General features: G+C 44.4%; 1 protein-coding gene across 14 annotated transcripts in view; it reads right to left on the reverse strand.

Annotated features, from left to right (window-relative positions):
• Window positions 1–1,672: 1,672 nt before the first annotated feature.
• The window catches only part of FHOD3 (formin homology 2 domain containing 3), a 456,138-nt gene continuing 437,577 nt past the window's right edge, over window positions 1,673–20,233 (reverse strand). For all 14 annotated transcript variants that reach the window (XM_046671920.1, XM_046671919.1, XM_046671918.1 and 11 more), the window contains 2 exons: window positions 13,713–13,874; window positions 1,673–2,274 (listed from right to left, as the gene is read on the reverse strand). In XM_046671920.1, the coding sequence (XP_046527876.1) occupies window positions 2,192–2,274; window positions 13,713–13,874 (245 nt within the window). In that variant the 3' untranslated portion in view covers window positions 1,673–2,191. The remainder of the gene's footprint in view (window positions 2,275–13,712; window positions 13,875–20,233) is intronic.

Below are 20,233 nucleotides of genomic sequence, written 5' to 3' on the forward strand. Positions count from 1 at the left end.
ACTACTAAACCAAGTTCCCAATAAAAAGAGATTCTCTTTACCAAGCTGTAATCAAGAAATTAGTTGACCTAGAGCCAGCCCTGATTGCCTAGTGGTTAAAGTTATGCATGCTCCTCTTCGGCAGCCCGGGCCCAGTTCCCAGGGGCAGAACCACACCACTCATCTGTCAGTAGCCATGCTGTGGCAGCGGCTCACACAGAAGAACTTACAACTATGCACAATCATGTACTAGGGCTTTGGGGGTGGAGAAAAAAGGAGGAAGATTGGCAACAGATATTAACGAAGGGTGAATCTTCCCCCTCCCAAAAAAATTAGTTGATCTTGCTTACTGCTTCTGAGAATTTTTTAATCCCTAAAATAAAATTAACATTAGATTTATTCAGTCACTTCCTGCCAAATGTGACCTTTTATTCTAAAGCAATAACTCTAGGCAGAACACCAGGGGCCCCAGGAAGGGCATCAAAGTACTTGTTCACTAAACAGTGTGACAAAAAATGCATCTTCCTTTGTTTGCAATCACAATCCCCAGCAATACAGATATTTCATGTCTGTATTCAGTGCCGAGGCAACAGGGAAATGCTCTCACAAACCACTAAGCCACATGTGGAATATTACACATTATTTAGAACCATAAAGACAAGAGCTTTAATACCTTGTGTATCCTTTTCAACAAAGTGATTAAATAAACTCAATTGTCTGTAATACATAGACCTAACTCTTCCAGGCTCCAGGATCTCCTGGGGTGCTCACATTCACCATGTATTATTTGACAAATGCCTGCTTGAAACAGCTCCCTGTCTCTCAGTGAGTGGGGATGCAGAAGAGTGGAACACAGTCACGGAGGCCTATGGGGGGAGGGTATTATCTTTGGCTCTTCAGACAACACAACTGCATCTTGTTTATATATCACATATGCCCAGATTCAGAAATGCAGACTCACAGAGGTTTTGAAAGTGAGGCAAAGATGGAATCAGTGACCTGATGAGCTTTCAACCCCTTTCAAACTGCTGCAGTGGTTTACCTTCCTGTTTTCAGAGGCAGAGGTTCTTCATGGGAGCCATGCGACCCTGGGTTGAGGGGCTTCTGAGGAGGGCTCAACCACCACCTGGGCACCAGCCCCTTCAGCATGGCTTTGTGGTTGCTAAGAGCCCCTCACCGTGCCTTCCTCTCTGAACACCTTAACTTCTGATGACCTGTGCTTGAGTGCCAAGGACCACACTTGTCATTCTGAAGTTCTCTGTAGACAAAGCTTTAAATTTCCATTTGTTTTGGTGACTTCGTAAACTTTTTAAGAAAATGAATTTTTACATAAGAGGCAAGGAAGTGAGTTGCAGAATAGTTCAGATGTTGAAATGCTACTCTAATTTTTGCTTCAGCATCACAATGGAACAAAACAAAGCACATGGGTAAGTGACATATATGAGGTCATCGCTAACATATCCTGCAATAAAGACTGATGCCTAATTAATCAGGAGTTGCAAAGAGCACATTGTTGGTGCTTCTCACTCCATTAACAAAAAAAGCAAAATGAAAGACAAAGGGCCTGGAGGCTGTTCCCAGTCAGGGTCCTTCTGATGAACCTGAGAAGAGGTTCTGCTGATTCAGAAGGAAACGAGCGAGCCCATGGAGCTGTTTAAGGTCCTAAACCCAGGAGAATAAAAGTTTCCAGTTATAGCATTAAACTCTATTTATTTAGTATTTGAAACATGGTGTACACTTATGAATTTGTATAAACATTTAGTACATCTAAAATCCACAACTGGAAAACAATCTGTGCTTTCTTTTGTGTACAATTTTGGAGTTTACATCTGGATATTTGGTGTTGTGGAGAGACCCAGTCTGTGAATCTAAACAAATTGCCTCATATGACCATAGTAACTGTGACAGAGTGATTTGCTCCTTAAACGGCTGTTCCTTGCACAGAAAAGGTGTCACGCTTTGGAACTAATAAACCAGGTGTCAAGGAAAAAAGAGAAACACAGCTGACACGATGAAGAAAGTATGTGAAGGAGACTCCGGAGATCTGTGTCAATGCACAGTAGGCAACACAAGCCACGCGGTGACACTAGAAACGGGCCTCCCTTCAGAACCTTCAGATGTTCACGTAGAGTCTCCTTGTCCCCCACCGGAGGGGCTGCATCCAGCAGGAGCTTGCACTGCTTGGGCACACATCTTAGGGCACCCACATGTGTCACAGCTGCAGCTCCGAGGTGCCAACCAAGCCCAGGGCTCTGGCTTCTTCTGGAGTCAGGCCACTCTTCAGGGTCCTTCGCACTGCAGCGGCATGGGCAGATCACAGTCAATGAGAGAAGAAGAGAAGGAGGTATTAGCAGCCAGGCATATGGCAGTCAGCACACCAGACCCCTTTCCCCCAAGGACCCCACAGGAGTCACAGGGCTCACGGACGCTCTGCCCCATCCTGCTCCTGCTGAAGTGCCTGGCAGTCTGTCTGCCAGGGCAGGAAAAATCATGGGGCTGCAAGAGGCTGACTTGAAGGTGGCACAGGTGCTGACGTGGGGATCCAAGCAGAGGGGGGACCTGGTAAGAGGGGAGAAGAGGCCCATCCTTACAAGGTTTCTGAGAAATGGGTGCAAACCGCAAGAGTGTAGGTGCATGTTGAGAGCTCAGCCTCAGACCAGCATAAGGAGTGGATCAGAGCTGGAAAAGTAACTACAGAGTATAGGAAAATGTGAGTTCCAATGATGCAAATTAGGTAAGATAACCCCACAAATCCATAGGAGGAGCAACAATGCTGGGGACATATCAAAGAACCCGTGGCCCTGCAGAGCAAGGTGGTACTAGAACCCAGGGCAGGGAGCAGTCAGGATGAGTCTCTCCATGAACATTGTGGGTCTTAATCTCAACTCATCAAAGGGCCTCCAGAGAGAATAACCAGCGACTCCTTGCAGACTGGTTGCCAAGGAGCAAATTACTAAACTTCTCCTGGGTGGATTTGGTGGATGGTCTCTGTGAAACACACGAGGCTCAAGAAGGCCCAATGACTCCTTCACTGGGGCTTATAACTGGCAGTTTGAAGAGCACTCATATTTAACTGACTTAGAATTAACTTGTGTTTAGCTTGGGCTTATGGGTTTTCCCATTGTTCAGTGTTGATCAATTTCAATGTCAAAATAAAGGCTGGATAGGGTGAACAAGGAGGCAGCTGCCCCTTCCAAGACAGGTCCTTTTATTTGAAAGTTGCCTAATTACATTTCCCTTAATTTATAAATTGTATTTGGCCTACTATGTATGTAAGGTCATACAGAGTTTAGGGTATTTGTTCTGTTTTCAGAAGAGATGTGTTACAGATCTACTTCCATCCTAAATCCTAAATCAACTAGAGTCCCTGAGATGGTCAGGGCAAGGCCTTGATTAAAAATGTGGAGAAAGTAAAGCTCACCCTTCCCATCTTCCCTTGCCAGACCCAATTCCCCACATCCCACCTGTGACCAGGGGGCCTGTATCCTCTGAGGCATCCCCAGAGGCCAGGGCCCCACCTCATGTTTGTAGGCAACATCCCATATTCCATGCCTCCCCATCATCCCCTGGGCAAAAGCCCACTTAGCCTGTGGACAAAGGATCTACAAGACCCATGGCCACGGCAGAATGAGCAGGGGCTAATATCTATTAATAAATGGTTTCTTCTCTCCCAGGAATCAGCACTTTGATCAGAGGTCAACACCTAACCCATCAATTGGTCAATCAACAAATCCTTTCTGGAGAACCTACTGTGTGCTCAGCACTTAACGAATTAAAACACTTATGGAAGACTCACAGACATCAAGTGTGGATTTTTATATAGAGACTTAAAGATCTAGGATGAGGGGCACCCTCAAATCATGCCACCACACATTACTTTATTTCCAAGCCTAGCTCTGGGCCCCAGAGCCACCCACCTGCAACTTTTCCTGCACTAGCTCTCCCTTCCCCCACCCCTGGCCCCTTGGGCTCCAGACTGAGTGTCTGACTTGTCCAGACAATATGTTTGGCTCCAGAGCATTGGCTGGAGGCAGATTACATTCAACTGAGTAATGGAATTTGCTCTATGGGGCAGCAATAAAATACTAGTTTGCAATAACCTTTTATATTCTTTAAATACTCCAAGTGTTTGTTAAAGAAAGATAATTTTAATGGCAAAAAAGTAAGATAAAATATTTCTCATTCTTGACTAGGACTGCCAAGTCCTCTTATCCAAGACATAAACTTCTGCCTGAAGAAGTCCATGCTGCACTAGTCGGGCATCTTAAATTTCATTAGTCGCAGAAGGGGGCATGGTCATATGTCTGTGAACTGTAATCTTTGTGCCTTTAGGTAGGCATGATTGGCCAAATGACAAGAGAAGTCTCCACAAACTGCTAGGCATTTTACCCATGAGGGCACTTAAAGATGCTTCTTTAACACTTCTGTTCACACATTTGCTTTAATCCTATAACTGTAGCGTTTGGTTCACATAAATACTTGAATAAGGACCCTCGCACCTTACAACACATGCCATAATCTCGTAATAGTTATGGCTGTTGGGCCATCCTGTCTGGGACAGGCTCAGAGAGCAGAGCAAAGCTTACTGATGCTGCACCAGCTTTGCTGCCTGACTGCACAGAGGCTGCACCCTCGGCCTCAGGGCCTACTCGCTGTTTTAATGCGCCAGACCCCGTGGGACCCTCCCTCACCCCTCCGGCCTGGGCTCAAGTGTTCTCTGTGGGGAAAAGCCAGTACAGGCTAAGGTCCCTTTGCTCCTCAGATGTGTCCCTGAAAAGTAGGTATTCATAGAAAAATCTGCCCCACCGATGGAATCCGACTTTCTGTGGGCCTTTGTGACAATTCAGATAAATTGTCTCATAATAAAAATAACCCCATAATAAATACATTAACTGCAAAAAAGACCTTAGTTCCTCTGTTAAAGAGTCAAAGTCAATTCAAGTTACCACTTGAAAGAAGGTGTGAAATGAAGGTGATTAGTTGAATCAGTCTTGTGCCCTGATTCAAGCCATGCATAGCAGAAACCTCTTTAGAGGTCCATTTGGCCATCTCTCTGCTCATCAGTTCACTCATTCATTCAGCAACCATTACTTGAGACTCTACACTGAGCCAAGTGTTGCAGTCAAGGGGGCAGGCGGCTGACAGGGATGTCGTGTGAGGAGAAAGGCGCAGGGCAGCAGACCCTGCCCAGACAGAGAGCTGGCTCTCACTCAGAAAGTTTCCGGAAAACAAGAGTGCTGAGGACATAAGAGAACGAGGAGACCGGGACACAGAAGCTTGCAGGATGCAGAATGTGTGCAAGAGAAACAAACCTTCCATCAAATAGGGGGTTTCTCAAGTGCTGGGGGAGGAGGGGTGGTTCATGTCTGATAATGTCTGAGTCCCCCACAGCCCTCCCTTCCTGCTTCCCGCGTGAATGCTCTTGCTACAGTGTGGCTGCTCCCCAGCCTGTCACACGCAACTGCCTCCCCTCCCCACAGCTGCTTAACAGAGAACAGACCATGGAAATGTTTATCCCTGTCTGTTCGCAGCTCTTCCACAGACGCTGTGGGTCACTTTGCGGGCACCAGCTGCCACTCTATGCCCCAGGCACTTGACAACTCTCACAACATGGCAGGGAGAACAGTGGGATCTGACACAGGCGCCCCGCTGCTGTCGACATGCAGCATAGGGGTGACTGGGGACTCAGGGGAAAAAACTAAATTTTTTCCCTTTTTTTTCTCCCCTAGAATTGAAAAAAAAATGTTAATCCTACAAAGAGCTCTCAGGTGACTCTTTGCTAAGGCGAGTTCAAGCTGAGAATAATGGTGATAGCGGCCGCCATTTACTAAGCCCTACTATGTATTATTTCATTTACTCTTTGTGGAAACCCTATGAGACGGGTGCTGTTATCCCCAGGATGGGAGCAAATGGTGGCATCGAGAGATCAAGTGCCTGGCCCAAGCACACACAGTAAGTGGTAGAAAAGGATCTAAGCCAGGACATTTGAATCATAACCCACCCTGGAAACAGCTGTGCCCTACCGAAGCTGGGCAGGACGTGTTCTGACAAGCTTTCAATCGATGGGAAATGGACCAAGTTTTACTTCCATGTGACAAAAATCCATTTGTGCTCTTTCACCTTTGGGTCATTGTCAGATATTTATTTTTCGCACATAATGTCAAACAATTTGGAAATAAGTTGGATTTTTTTTGTAATCCCTAAGATTCTAAAGATTTTCTACCGGATATACTGAGAGCAGTATGTCTAGGATTATAGAGACTAATATCAGAATTTCAAGATGTGTTAAATGTTTGTGTCTCGTGGTTGGGAGGTAATAGCCTTGTGGCTATTCAACACTGTCCATTTATGCACTCCTCGTTTCTCGAGGGACCTGTCTGCTGAGCAGAGAAAAATGGTGGGTCCAGTCATGCCCCTTTGGACTTAAATAGAGGGAATTGTTTAAACGTGTATCGTTCTTAATGATGTAATGTTAGACTTTCTGTGTTATTTGTTTTTTGGTTTTTTTTGCGGGGGGCGGGGTCAATGTCAATTAGTTCTTTTGCATATTTCCACTTTCCATCTTTTTTTCACATAAAATCCTGTCCATTAAAACCAGAAGTTTCCCAAATTGCCAGGCATTCTACAAAATAACTGACCAGTACTTTTCAAAAGTGTCAAGGTCATGAAATGTCCTCCACAGATCAGAGGAGACTAAGGAGGCATGATGGCTCAGTGCAATGTGGGATCCTGGGTAGGATCATGGAACAGAAAAAAGACATTAGTAGAAAAACTGGAGAAATCTGAATCAAGCCTATAGCTCAGTTAATAGTTATACCCATGTTATTTTTATACCAATATTATGTAATTATTATGTAATTATTTATTACACATGTATTATGTATTACATATGTATTATGTAATTATTTATATATAGTATATAATATTATGTAACTACTTATTATGTACTTAATACAAATATTTACTATTATAAATATTTATTAAAATATTATGTAATTTTTCTACCAATATTATACCAATGTTAATTTCTTAGCTTTGGTAAATTGTCCTATGGTGTGTAGGTACCAACCTTAGAGGAAGCTGGGGGAAGGATATAAGGCAACTCTCTGTGCTATTTTTGCTACTTTTTTGTAAGTCTAAAATTCTTTTAAAATAAAAAGTAAAAAAAATAAAACTTGGAACAATAACAAGAAGCCAAGCTTCCCAACCTGGTTGATTTAAACTTGACTTCTTAGACTCAGCTCAGACACACACAACCAAGGTCTCTGGGAGGGGTCCCCATACTGCATTTGAATCTTCCCCAGGAGATGCAGATGGCTAGCCAGGTTTGGGGGCCCTGACTCAAATCACTGCCCTCTGACAGACACAAGGAAAGGCAGGCCCTCAGAAGGCGACAACTTGGGGAAGTCTACAGATAAGAAGGGAGGATGGCTCAGGATCCACAGACTCAGAGTTGTCAGCATTATTTCAAGTCCTGGGCGGGACAGAACTGCCTTCCCCCTTCCCAGATGAAGTCCAGCTCATCAGTTCTCTGTCTGGGACGTCACAACAATACTAGACGAATACTATGCTGACAACCCAGCCTTCAGTGCCCAGGTGCAAGCCTAGTAAACCAGGATCCTGGGGTAAAAAGAGAGGTAAAGATGAGTCTGGTCTACAAATGGTAGCAGGCCAAGTGAGGTGGACAGTGGTGGGTGGGGATGGTGGCAGAGTGACCACCAGGTAGGTATGGTTTCGATGCACAGGCTCTCTGTAACTTCAACATGGCAGCCCCGAAGCACCTGCAGGCAGCTTCATTCCCAGCAGGTCTGGGTCCCTCGGGCAGCAGTGTGACAGAGCCTGGAATGGAGGGAGGGTGGTGGGAACCTGTCATAGGTGCCTCACTTAACCCTCACAACTGACCTGGGAGGCTGGCACTACTGCCCTCACTGTATCTAAGAAGACTGAGACTCAGTGAGGCTAAATAATTGATGTGTGACAAGTCTCCTCCTCTGTTGTATGAATGCGCAAATTCCCGAGCATGGAAATCTATTCCATTCGAACTTGGCAGCAAAGGCAATGAAATACCACGACCTCCTCCTGTGGGTAAGGAGTTTAGCACTTTCCAAAACGCTCTTCCAGGAACCCTCTGCTTTGCCTTCAGAGCAGCTCTCAGAGGCAGGAAGGACAGATTCTTAGATTGCTCTTTTTACTGATCCTCCTTCCTCTTGAACCTCCACTCTGCTCTGGGCCCAACAGGTGCCTGGCCCACAGATAGACACGGAAGAGGACACACAAGCCAGCCTCCTCTTTCAATGTGCCAGTTCCCAGTTCGAGAGGGTGATTTGTCTGAAAACGAAACAACCAGAGAGCCACTCATTGCAGTGAACCACTTCCAAACTCTTCCTGCATTGCCTCTCTAACCCTGAGGCCTCTACCTGAGCTTCTTGCCACATCAGAGTCCTGGCCTCTGGCCCAGCCCTGCTCTGGAGCACAGGGCTGCTCCCATCCTCATGGACTTGGTGTGCAAGACCTGTACACCCTTGTTTTGGACCCACCTCCAGGGCTGGGTGATTTGGGGTCTGTTTGTAGTCCTGATAGCACCTGCCCTTGTTTGGGCCTCACTTCTCCCCCCACTTCCCAGACTCTAATTATGGACCCCATCCCATCTCCCGCATCCCCTTCAAAGTTCCTTTCCTGTGTCCATCCACCTCTGCCTCAAAAACCCTCCCAAGGCAGAGCAGAGGCTGCGAATGCCTTCCTCACTTACCTGCCTTCTTTTTCAAGGAAAAAGGTCTTGAACCCCACCACAGGCTCTAAGCAGGCCCCAGGAAATCCAAGAGCCACTGTCAGCTCCATCCTGTTCTGGTCACTCTAAGCCTGCAGCCTGGAGGGGGCACTGATGGTGGCACTCCCCCCAGGAGGCACGAGCCCTCAAGCTGGCCCTCTCAAATGCAGTGACTCTCCACCCGGGTTTAGGGCAGAGATTTCTGCTTCTCTCTTGGACATGTTCTCTTTAGCCTCATGTCCTGTGTCCAGGATACCTGGGTCGGCAGCCTCAGCTGTCTTTAGAGAGAGATCAGTCCAGGTTTAATGAGCTCTAAGAATAATCAGTGCTGAGTAAATAGTATGACACTGTTGTTGAGAAGATGAAAGTTTGATTGAGAAATTTTGGTCCTTTCCACTAACATCTTATTTTATTGTATCCCAAGAGCACTAGATGTAATGCGTCTGGCCTACTGCCATTGTTAGCCTGCCCTAGCAAAGGATATAAAATTAGTTCTCAGTAAGGAAGGAAGAACTATTTAAGTAAAATGCAGGGAAATTTTTCTTAATGGGATTAGTGGGAAAATCCCTGGATATTAGCAAATGCCGCTTTGGAAGAGTAGAGACAACTGAACTAAGTTGTGTACTGACCAGATCCAGAGCTGAATCTAATATTTTGTGAGGTATATCTCCTGTTTTCCCTAAAACAGATTCCATAATTTTTCAGATTCCATCATCCTTTTTCTCCATGAAATTCTACTTAACAATAACATAGCTACATCCTTCAATATTCTGTAAAAGAAAAAAGATTTTAGTTATATCAAATCAACGTGCAATATGTCACATGCCCTTCGAGAAGGCTGAAGCTTCATGAGACACACAATGAGAAGGGAGTCATGGTGTGAGGAGACGAGGGTCAGGGCATCAATCAACTCAGTTCTGCCTTCCTTTCCCAGGAGTCCCTGGAATCGGACTTCTGCCTCTTTCCTCTGAGAGACTGTTCTCGTAAGGGTGACCAACCTTACATTCTTAACTAGCTAAGAAATTGGTCAATTACTTGTAGGTCACATCAAGGTGATCACATCTTCACAGAAACATAGCCCTGAGCCCAAAACTCCACAGTCACATCACAAGTGGGGCCCAGACTCCCCCTTGCAGGGAAATTCAGCAGGAAAAGGGGTATCCATCCATCCACCTCAACTGTAACAAGATCTGGGCTCCCCTGAGGAAAGAGGAAAGGCAGACTGAGTCCCTCATCTCCACTCTGTTCTGTGATAGTCTGAGTTAATAGCAACATGTAGGCAGCCAGTTGGACAGAGACTCTCTTCCAAAGATGGGTCCAAGAGAAATGAACATGAGGGAGGGGCCCCCTGTCCTCCCCAGCTACCAGGGCCTGTCCTGCTAAATCACCCTGGTAAGGATACCTCAAATGTTGGCCAGCTTCAGGGTTTTCTAGGGAAGGCCAACATCCAGGAGGCCTAAGAGCACAAATAGCCCCGGGACAAAATACCTGCCCCAATATGACGAAAAGAGAAAACAAAATAAGAAAAAAACAAAGAGCTCAGAGAACATTCTCTCCCAGTCAAATCCACCAGCTGACTGGAGAGCCTTGGCTAGAATCTGGGGGAGCACATGAGGTGCATTAGATCAACCATTTCACAGCCTAGAAATCAACAGGACAAGTAAGATACGAAACATTTTACTTAATGAGACCCTGATGGCACCAGCTGGAAAAGCAGAACTGTGCCATGGGAACCTGCAAATCTATTAAGATGTCCTCGGTGTGTCCCAACCGGCCGCATATTTCAGGTGTTAGCAGAATATTCAGCACGTGGAGGCTTAGTCACCAGCATAAACCATGAAAGCAGACATTTAATTATCTGGAAGGATTCTCAAGTTGCTTGCAGGTCATAAATTTCTAGGTTACAGGATGGATTCTCTTTGGCTTCCTGCAATAACTGAACTATTATTGTCTCCAGCCAAACGAGTTCCAGCCCAAATATGCTGGTTATTCATTATGCACTTGCCTCATCGCCATCATTAACAATCAAATCAAATACAACATTGTTTCAGAGTGAAGCCCAAACCATGAAGTCATGTTGATTTTGCAAATTGTTTTTATCATATTCCTGCAACCTCATGTGAAAAGCTGGAGTTTATCATCCCTTTATAACAGAAATCGAAGTAACTTTCCCCATCTTAAATTTCTGTTGATGGTGCCCTTACTAATAAATTAAACCTGTTACAGATAAACACGTACATACATACAGTGCTGTACTTGTAGTAACTGCATCACAGGATAAAATGTTTGGCTAAATAAAAAGAATATACGGCTGTTTTACATAAAATTGGAATGGAAATGGTACCACAGGAAATTATTTTATGTCAACCACAAAAATAGGCAAAATATCTCTCTAGCTAGATTGAAGAAGAAAATTAACTGCGACCATATTATTGTTCCCAGTGACACTATGGGTCTCTCTAAGAATCTGGTTCTCTCTAGATCAGAGGACAGGGCCAACACTCTTTGCCAACAGAGACATGTAACCTGTAGGAGGAACACATATCCTGGGCCTCTGGGGACCATCCAGGCCACTGTCTCATGTCGTTTCCATTTCTGAGGTTCCTGGTCCAACCCTGCCCGCCTTCTGTGAAAGTATTCCCTGGCCTGGCATCCTTTCTCTACCCATCTCCCTTGGTCTGACCTCCCCCCATGCTTTTCCCAGCTCCTCCCAGTGGCAATTCTTGCACTGAGGTTGCCCATTGCAGGAAGACCAGGAGTTAACCCGTGCAAGTTTTCTGCCATTTGATTACCAGTTTATTGAAATAACTAATAGGAGGGCAATGAAGGGCAATAATGGAAGATAAAGACCTCAAAAAGTCTTTCATAATTTCATTTTAAAAAGCTATTTAAGAAATAGATTTCTTATCATGAAAAAGAGCAAGAGAAAAATAAGCAAATGATCTGGACAAGCCACACACAAAAGAAATGCAAATGGCAAGAGGCGCAACCTTCCTAGTGTGCAGGGAAATGTAAGTGAAAACCACAAGGAAGTACTATCTCACACCCTTCAGAGAGGCAAAAAGCGAAGTGTGGCCTTGGTCTGGAGCAACTGAGATTTGCTCGCAGTGTGGAGAGAATGGATTTGCCCCACCCCTTTGGAGAAGAGTTTGCCACCAAGGATGTGTACACCTGAGGACCCTGCAATTCCACTCCTGGCCTCATACCCCAGGGCTGCTCCACCTTCTTATGCACATGAGTCACCGGTGATCTTATTAAATGCAGATTCTGAATCAGTTGCCCTGGGGTGGAAACCATGAATCTGCATTTCAAACCAGCCTCCAGGAGATGCCCATATTGTCTGAGGACCAACTTTGAGTAGCAAGTTCTTACAAAGCCAAGTTCTTATATGGGTGCACCAGGAGACTGGCAAAGAATTCATAGCAGCACTAGGAAATAGCAAAGTGTTGGAAAAAATAAATTTACAGGTCTTTGATATTGAGGTTAGAGCCCACAAATATATTCTTGAAGGGCCCTAGACCTCAGGGCCCCACCCCAGAAGCTCCAAAGTAGTTGACCTGGGTGCAGCCGAGGTACCTGAAATTTTTAAAGCTCTGCAGAAGGTTCTAACGTGCAGCTATGATTGAGAAGAAGCTCAAGAAGTTACTAGAAATGTGTACCAAAGACCAACAGCATTGACCTCATCTAGGAGCATGGCAAAAACAGACTCTCAGCCACACATCTAACTGAATGAGAATCATATCCTCCCTCCAGCCCCCAAACTCTGTGGTTTGAGAAACTCTGTCTCTAGTGGAGTTGTCAAGTGTTAGTTGCCTTTCTGGAAAAAAAAATTCCTATCAGAAACTAAAGCAGATGATAGAAAAGGAGCAGCGTCCAATAGTCTGCAGCAATTTGGTTTAGTGTTCTTTACCCTGGAAACAAGCGTGTCAATGGGTCAAACAGAACCATGGGGTCCAGCATATGCAGCCCAGGCCCCAATCACCTCCTGTGTGAATCGCAAGGGTGGCACCACTTGGTGGGAGTCTGAGTTTGAGTTCCTTACTGAACTCCTGCCTACTTGAGGTCACTCTCCTTTCACTTTTGGGAGCCAGGACATAAGGAGGCAAGCAGGCTTCCTTCTTGTGAAAGGTCAAAATCCCTCCCCTGGAGACAGAGCTGGCGAAGACTCCAGCTGTCTCTTTAGTGACCGGCAGCAGGCCAGGGCTTAGGGGATGAGCCCTCTTCCGAAATATGTGAGGGCCTTGGCAAACACAGGCGGACGTCAAAGGAGCCAGAGCACCCTCCTTCTTTACAGAAAATAGTCCCTGTGAGAGTCAGTGTGGCGCCCACAGAGGTGACTCCACACCCATCATTCAGTGGGCAGGAGCAGGTTGTAGGCTCAGACTACATGGGAAAATCAGTCACTTTGATTTAGTTGAATTCTCTATTTGGTAAGATAAGAAAAAAAAAACCAGGTCAACGTAGCCTAACATTAAATATTTTAAGCATCCTAATGATCATAAAATCACTTACTACCCCTGGTTTTCACCTTCAACGTGTTTGTGGGCAGCAGTGAACCCTGGGGGAACCGGTTTCCAGCTCAGAAAGTGGGCCCTGAGTCAGGGTGAGGGGCAGAAATACAGCCTCAGCAAAGCAGCTGGGGAAGTACTCGGTAACAGGCCCCACCACGCCCCCTCCTGCAGACCAGAGGCATTTAAGGGCCTTTCAGACCTTCCTGGGGACAAAGTATGACTTGAGGGAGGCCTCGCCAGAAATGGCAAATACACTGGACAGGCGTCCTTCCTCCACAATGGCCAACATTGATCGTCAAGCATGAAACCCTGTTAACAAGCACAGGTAGGCCCTGCAGTCACCACTGACAGCTCACTGGAGCCGGCCTCTGATTCTCTGCCCTTCCCAGGTCACAGAGAACGGGAGGGCGGATCCCTGAAGGGTGAGTCCGTCACCCTAACTCCAAGGCACTTACAAGACTTCCGGTTGGCCCGGGAGCGCTTCCTCTCCCGTGGCACCACTCGCTGACTGGGCACTTGGGTGGCCGACTTGACAATGCGGTCCATGATTTCATCAGCCGCATCATCCGTGACGTTAGGCGAGTCATCTGTTCCCATAGTCCATGAACTAGCGGATCCTGAAGAATTAAACAACCAGAGAGTGCAACGAACTCAGAGAAAAGGAAAACACCAAAGAAAATACTGCCACACTGCTCCTCCAGCAGTGGGACTCCGTCGGCAAAGGATCAGAGCAGAGGCCAAAGTTAGAGCTTGAGCCTGACAGATCTGGAACGCTCAGCCATCCCCGCTACAGGGGCACCACTGTGACCTGTGACCATTACCCTCCAGGCTCTGAACTCCCATAAATCCGTAGTTGGGGCACTTATGTCATGCTAGCATGTAACACAGCTGTATTCTTGTCTCTCACCGTCCTTTAACTTTCAACACCTAGATGTGTTGCCTCCACCTGCCAGGTCACGTGATCACAGGAGGACAGACTCCTCACGCTGCTTTGCACGTCACTGGATATCTGAGACATCTGAGATATCCAGTGATGTATCTATCCAGCAATGTCCAGAGACATTTGTCACCTCTCTATCCATGGTCGTATGTGCCTAGTCAAGGTCAACTAACCGTTAACTTCCTACTCAGTTAAATAAAAATCAATGGATTTTGTAACATATAGTTTATCTTTGGATAGTCTAGAAAATCATCTGGAAAATCATAACAGGACTGCACTCCTTAAACAGCAAAGGGGGAGCTGATACAAAATTTCTTTTGGTATATTCATCTGCTCCCTGACCAGACAAAAAGATGTTTATAAGTAACTATATGTTAAGACAGTCCAAGTCCAGCATAAAAGCAACTGCCTATAGACAAGCAAGAGGACAGCAAAAACATGGGTTCCCCAGTTATATTAAACAATTAGAAATGAATGCTACTTCAATGTATCAAGAACTGTGCCTTTGTGATCAGTCAACTTCCTTGTGAAATCTCTTCTATAAGATGAGAAATATGCTTCTGTAAGAAAAAATGCACAATGAGCTCAAAATTGTGAATTTCCTCTACCTACACTTTCCTTTGTAATAAACATACAACTTCAAAGCTTGTAGGTGAGTGTTCTCAAACTGTATGCCTCAGGAACACAGCTACCCTGAGCCTAACATCCAGCTGAAGCTGAAGGACAGTGAGTTTTCCCAAACCACAGGGGAAAAAATGCTAGGAAATATGCATCTTAGAGTTCTTCTCTCATCCTGATTTTTCAAAACTTTTGGTGTTTGGATATTGATGGAAATACTTGGGAATAGCTGATCACAGTGCAGTAGAGTGTGATTTTCATGGACATGTGTTTGTGGTTGAAATTTTACTGCAAATATGTAATATGTTATAATTTAGTCATAATTTCTCCTAACAAAATTCATATGACTGAATTAAATACATAAATAATTCACACTTTGCAAAAGGAGTACCAGGATTCCAGGTGCTCTGTCACCTGCATGTATTTGAGACCTGTGGCCATAGGACAATGATGTTCTCCAGTGACAAGGTTTTTGTTATTGTTGTTCATGTCATTTAAAAATTTGTTTTGTTTTAAGAATGGGGGCATACCTACAGTGCTGGCATATACAAAATCAGTAAATTTTACTTTTTCTGCTTATATCCAAGGGAATTTGATATACTTGTTCCCATCAGAAGACTAGTTTTTTCAGCATCATAAAACCCTTCAAAAATATATTCTTCTCAGAAGTGACTCTTTGCAATTGCTGCTGAGTTGTTCTGCATTCTCAGGATGGTCCAGGTGTTCTAATCAGAGGCAAGAGGCCTCACAGGGGCACAGATTTCAGAGTAGGACTCTGCAGAGCCTCTGAACAATGGCCTCCTCAGTGTAAAGCAATCAACAGAGCAACTGTGCTTCGCCCAACAATTTCCTGTTTTCCTTTTCATCTATTGATTTATAATTCTGTGTCTTGAAATGCCAGACTACCTTCCAAAAACACACAAAGTTCAATCAATTGTATTTCTGAAATGCCAGACTAGCCTTCCAAAAACACTCAAAGCTCAATCAATTGTATTAGCTCATAATATAACTTGCACTCGACGGGCCCAAAATGAAGGCATCATCTGATCTTCCCACTCAGAATTCCCAGTACTTCCCATCTTACACAGCCCTAGGGAGACTGCTCCCACTGTACGTTGTCAGGAGATGCCTAAAAGGAATATCTTGCTGTATTCCAGGATTGTCAGACTGTTTTGTGATGATGTCCTTCTCTCATGACCTCATTCCTGGGTCTGCTTTTTCATCCCCACTCCCCTTGGTTACTGTCCTCACTGCCTGATCACCATTTATACCTGTTTTTCCTGGTCACGTATAGGTTTCTTTTCCTGGAACCTTCGCATCACATATAGCCATCAGGGGAACACTGCTGATCTCTTTTCCAGACCCCAAGGGACCATTTGGCTCACCACAGTCTCCCAAGTGTTAGCAAGACATTTACATGTGCTGAGATGTGGTGGAGGGGATAAAGCATTATAGACCATGATAGCACCATATCACTTTATTTTCACTTCATTTTTCTAAATATGTAAATTGTAGTTTGAAAGAAAACACTGTAATTTATTTTTTCCTTGAAAAATCTAACTTAAAGAAATAGTCTAAAGGAAAATAATTATATCAAAGTAGATATACTGTTTTAATGCTTCAAGTAAAATGTAGAAGAAAATTAGTTCTGGAGCAGTGAAAGCTATAATTAGGAATATTTGTAATATAATTTAATAAAAGTTTGCCTTCGTTTCTGAAAGAATTTCCCTCGGTATAGACTCCTAGGTTAGAAGCTTTTTTTTTTTTTTTTTAGCAATTTAAAGATGTCATTCCACTTTCTTCTGACTGCCATAGTTTCTGTTAACAGTGAGCCATCCTTCCTACTGTCGTTCCTTAGACAGTAATGTATCTTTTCTCTCTGACTGTTTTAAAGATTTTATCTTAATCTTTGATTTTCACCAGTTTGCCCATGGTATGCCTAAGTATGGTTTTCTTTGTATTTACTCTCCTTTGATTTGCTACATTGCTTAAATATGTGGCTTTATATCTGTCATCAGTTTCGGGAAATTCTTAGCCACTATCCCTTTAACTATTGCTTCTTACCCATCTTTTGGTACTTCAGTTACACATATGTTAGACCATTTGACAGTGTCTCACATATCTCTTATATTTTGTTCTGGTCTTTCCTTTTTCTTCACCATGCTTCAGTTTCTACATTTTTCTATTAACCTATGTTTGAATTCATTAATCCTCTCTTTTGCTGGGGCCAGTTCCCTGTTAAAGCCATCCAATAGGTTCATTATTTCAGTTATGTTCTTTTGCAGTTCTAGAATGTCCATTTGACTTTTTTAGAAATAAATTTCAATTCTCTGTTGAAATTATCCATCAATTTGTCTATATCTTCCTCCATTTTCCTTAACATTTATAATGGTTAAACCTTGACTGAAAATTTCAACATCTGGATCACCAGTGGCTCTGTTGCTATTCTCTACTTTTCCTCTTATTGATCATATTTTCATGTTCTTCTCTTGGGTCATAATTTTGACTATGCACTGGACTTTGTGTGTAAAAGAATGCAGAGACTGAGGTCAGTGTCATCTTTCCCCCGTCTTCACCCATTTTTTGTTAAGTAGACACACTGAAATACTGAGTGGGGTCCGGGCCAGATAGCAGTTTTAGTCGAGAATCAGTACACTTGTCTTTAAATATCTGCATGTATTTGTCAAAGGAGCTTACTCTAGCTTGTTTTTGTTTCCTCACAACTTCAAGAATTCCCATGCTGCCTCATCACTTGGCAAATGTCTCGTGGAGAAAATTGTCTGTGTTTGGAGCTCCTCTAGTTCCAATCTGTTATGCCAGCTCACATGGCTACCAGAAGTTCTGCTGGTTTCTCCTTACTGTTAGAGTCACGCTACCCAGGGCAAGTCCAGGTCTCAGCCTGTGCCCAGACTTGGCAAATGCTCCTTGAGAGGCACTCTCAGCTCACCCAGAGTTCTAGTTTGTCTAGTTTGCTTTCCTTTTGCAGTTCTCTGATGTCTTTTAAAGGAAGCTTTGGTCATTTTTTTTTCTAGTTGTTGTAGCAGGAATGCTGGCTTGTCACTCCCTACAACATGCCACCTGGAAGCAGAAGTCTTTGAATGTGCAGATAAACTGAAAAGCTTTCCTTTCTAATCCCTTTCATCAGTTAGTGGAAATGAACCCATATTGTACAAACCCAGCAACATCTTTTTCTCTCTGTCCTTTCTAGTCTAGAACAAATGTCTATTTTCTCTTTTAAAATTAGCACAACTTGTTATGTTCCATTAGAGATACTGGACTCCATCTCCCAGGATGGCTTCCATTGCACTACCCTCGCATCACCAAGATACAGGGGCTCAAGACTGCTGATGTCTGGGGTCACCACAATGCAGGCGTTAACGCTGACCTGGATCTCCTGGTGGCTACGTCTAGCCTAACACACAAAGCCTGCAAGAGCTGCCGGGGCACAGAGAGACTCATACATGGGATGTTTTAGGGCTTTTAGGACACCAATGATTCTTCTCCCCACACCCCCACCAACGTAAAGCTGTTCTATGTTATTTTTATCCTTGTTTTACGCTCCATCCAGACTGTCTCTACTGCTCAACATTTAATGATATTATTTTCTTCACCTTCTGACCATCCCCACTTTCTTCTCTTACATTCTTTCTTGTTTACACACTTTTTCTCTCCTGTCACTTCTTGGCTTTTCTGAGAAATGGAGGCCTTTTATAGACAGCACTGGTCAAGAAGAGGGCACCTTTCCTTCCACACAGAAAACCAGACAATCGGAATGTACCATGTTAGGTGCTCAGTAGTTCTTCACAGCTGTATCTGTCTGCTGTTGGTCACCAAAAGGCTGCCTTTTCATTGCCAAATCATATTAATTTGTTTTCTTCTCCTAACTCCGCATCTGAAACTACCTAGAAGTCAGAGGGTTTGGAAAAGCTAAATCTCAAAGAACCTAGTCTTCAATTCTTTGATGTAATAATAATACATGCAAGTATTCGAGATACAGTTTGGGAATCAAGGTTGTAGCAGGAGGTATGACTCTTCTACTTGTCATCTATGTCTCAGTTAGGATAACACTGGGGTGAGGGTGGAGGGAGGCAGCCCTTCTTCTGGCATATTCTTAACTGCATATCAAAATAAAAGCCCTATTAAAGGGTAAACCAAAGTCCGACATCAAGAAGAATAGAGGGGCGCTAGAGTCAGTGATGCTGTACTTACTAGAACACCACCTGGAGGTCCTTTCAAGACTCCTCCTTGGATGGCAGTATGTGGCCCTTTGGTTCGCAAGAAGCTCCAATAAACCATATGCACTGTGTGACCCACTTTCTTCTGAAGAAAACTTGGAACTGCCTTTGTTTTCTCTTTTATGTTAAAGTTATCTTTACTATTATTATTTTTTCATATTTAACATAGTTGACAAAGCAAATTCCGAAAGCACTGGTCAGTCAGCAAAGCCAGTTAGAAGTCAGTGGTGGGCCTTCTCAGGGGTTTCTCCAGATCACAACCCTCTAGATTCCGGCTGCCTTTCTGTCATCGTGTGAGCCTGAATGTTCACTGGAGCCTAGGAAGAGCCTAGGAAGATGGGCTGCAAGCATTCATTTGTTCCTGAGTTTCTGCAATGTGTCCCGCATCCAGTAACCCACAATCCAGTTTACCTGGCATGTTCTGTTTACCTACTGTCCCACTATAATTACTACTGGAACCCCTTTCAACTTTAAAGCATCCCAGTTTGGATAATCAATTATACGGTTCCTTCTAGCTGTGCGCATAGTGAGTGCTAAGCAAACACCCAGAGGAGAAAGCCTGTCCTCCAGGAGTTCAGTCTCTTTAGTTGTAAAGTTTATCATCTTTAGAAGGCCTCACCTGGGCTCTCAGGAGTCCAGGGGAGAGGAGTGGCCCTGTGAGGCGAGGAGTGCAGAGGAGGTGGATTCTGGAGGTGAATGGGGACTGGACAGGCAGAGGAGAAAGGGACAGCATGAGTGACAGCAGGCGTTCAGGGGGACACAGGGTGTGCAGAGGAGGGTGGTGCCTACAACGTGGGGACAAGTGAAAGCCAAGTTTGGGAGACGGGCTAGGACCAGACCACAGGGGGCCTCAAATGGCAGCGTGAATAGTGTGGGCTTCATCCTGCAAACTGTGAGACTTAGGAAAGGTTAACGTGGTGTCAGACTAGACCAGGGGAACATGTGTAAATATTCTCACATGAAAACATATCTCAATTCTTAATTAAAATAAAAAATCCCTTCCAAGTTAAAACAAATCTGGAAACTCTGATCTGTCTTTACCATCTTGAAGCTTTAGTTTCCTCTCTCCCTCTAAGGATTTAAATAGGCAAAAGGGTGTTTTAATCCAAGGGTCAGCAAACTTTTTCTGTACAGGGCCAGGTAGTAATAATTTTCGGCTCTAGGGTCCCTGAAGCTTCTGTCA

The sequence above is a fragment of the Equus quagga genome, chromosome 9, assembly GCF_021613505.1.
Source record: "Equus quagga isolate Etosha38 chromosome 9, UCLA_HA_Equagga_1.0, whole genome shotgun sequence".
NCBI classification, from domain to species: domain Eukaryota; kingdom Metazoa; phylum Chordata; class Mammalia; order Perissodactyla; family Equidae; genus Equus; species Equus quagga.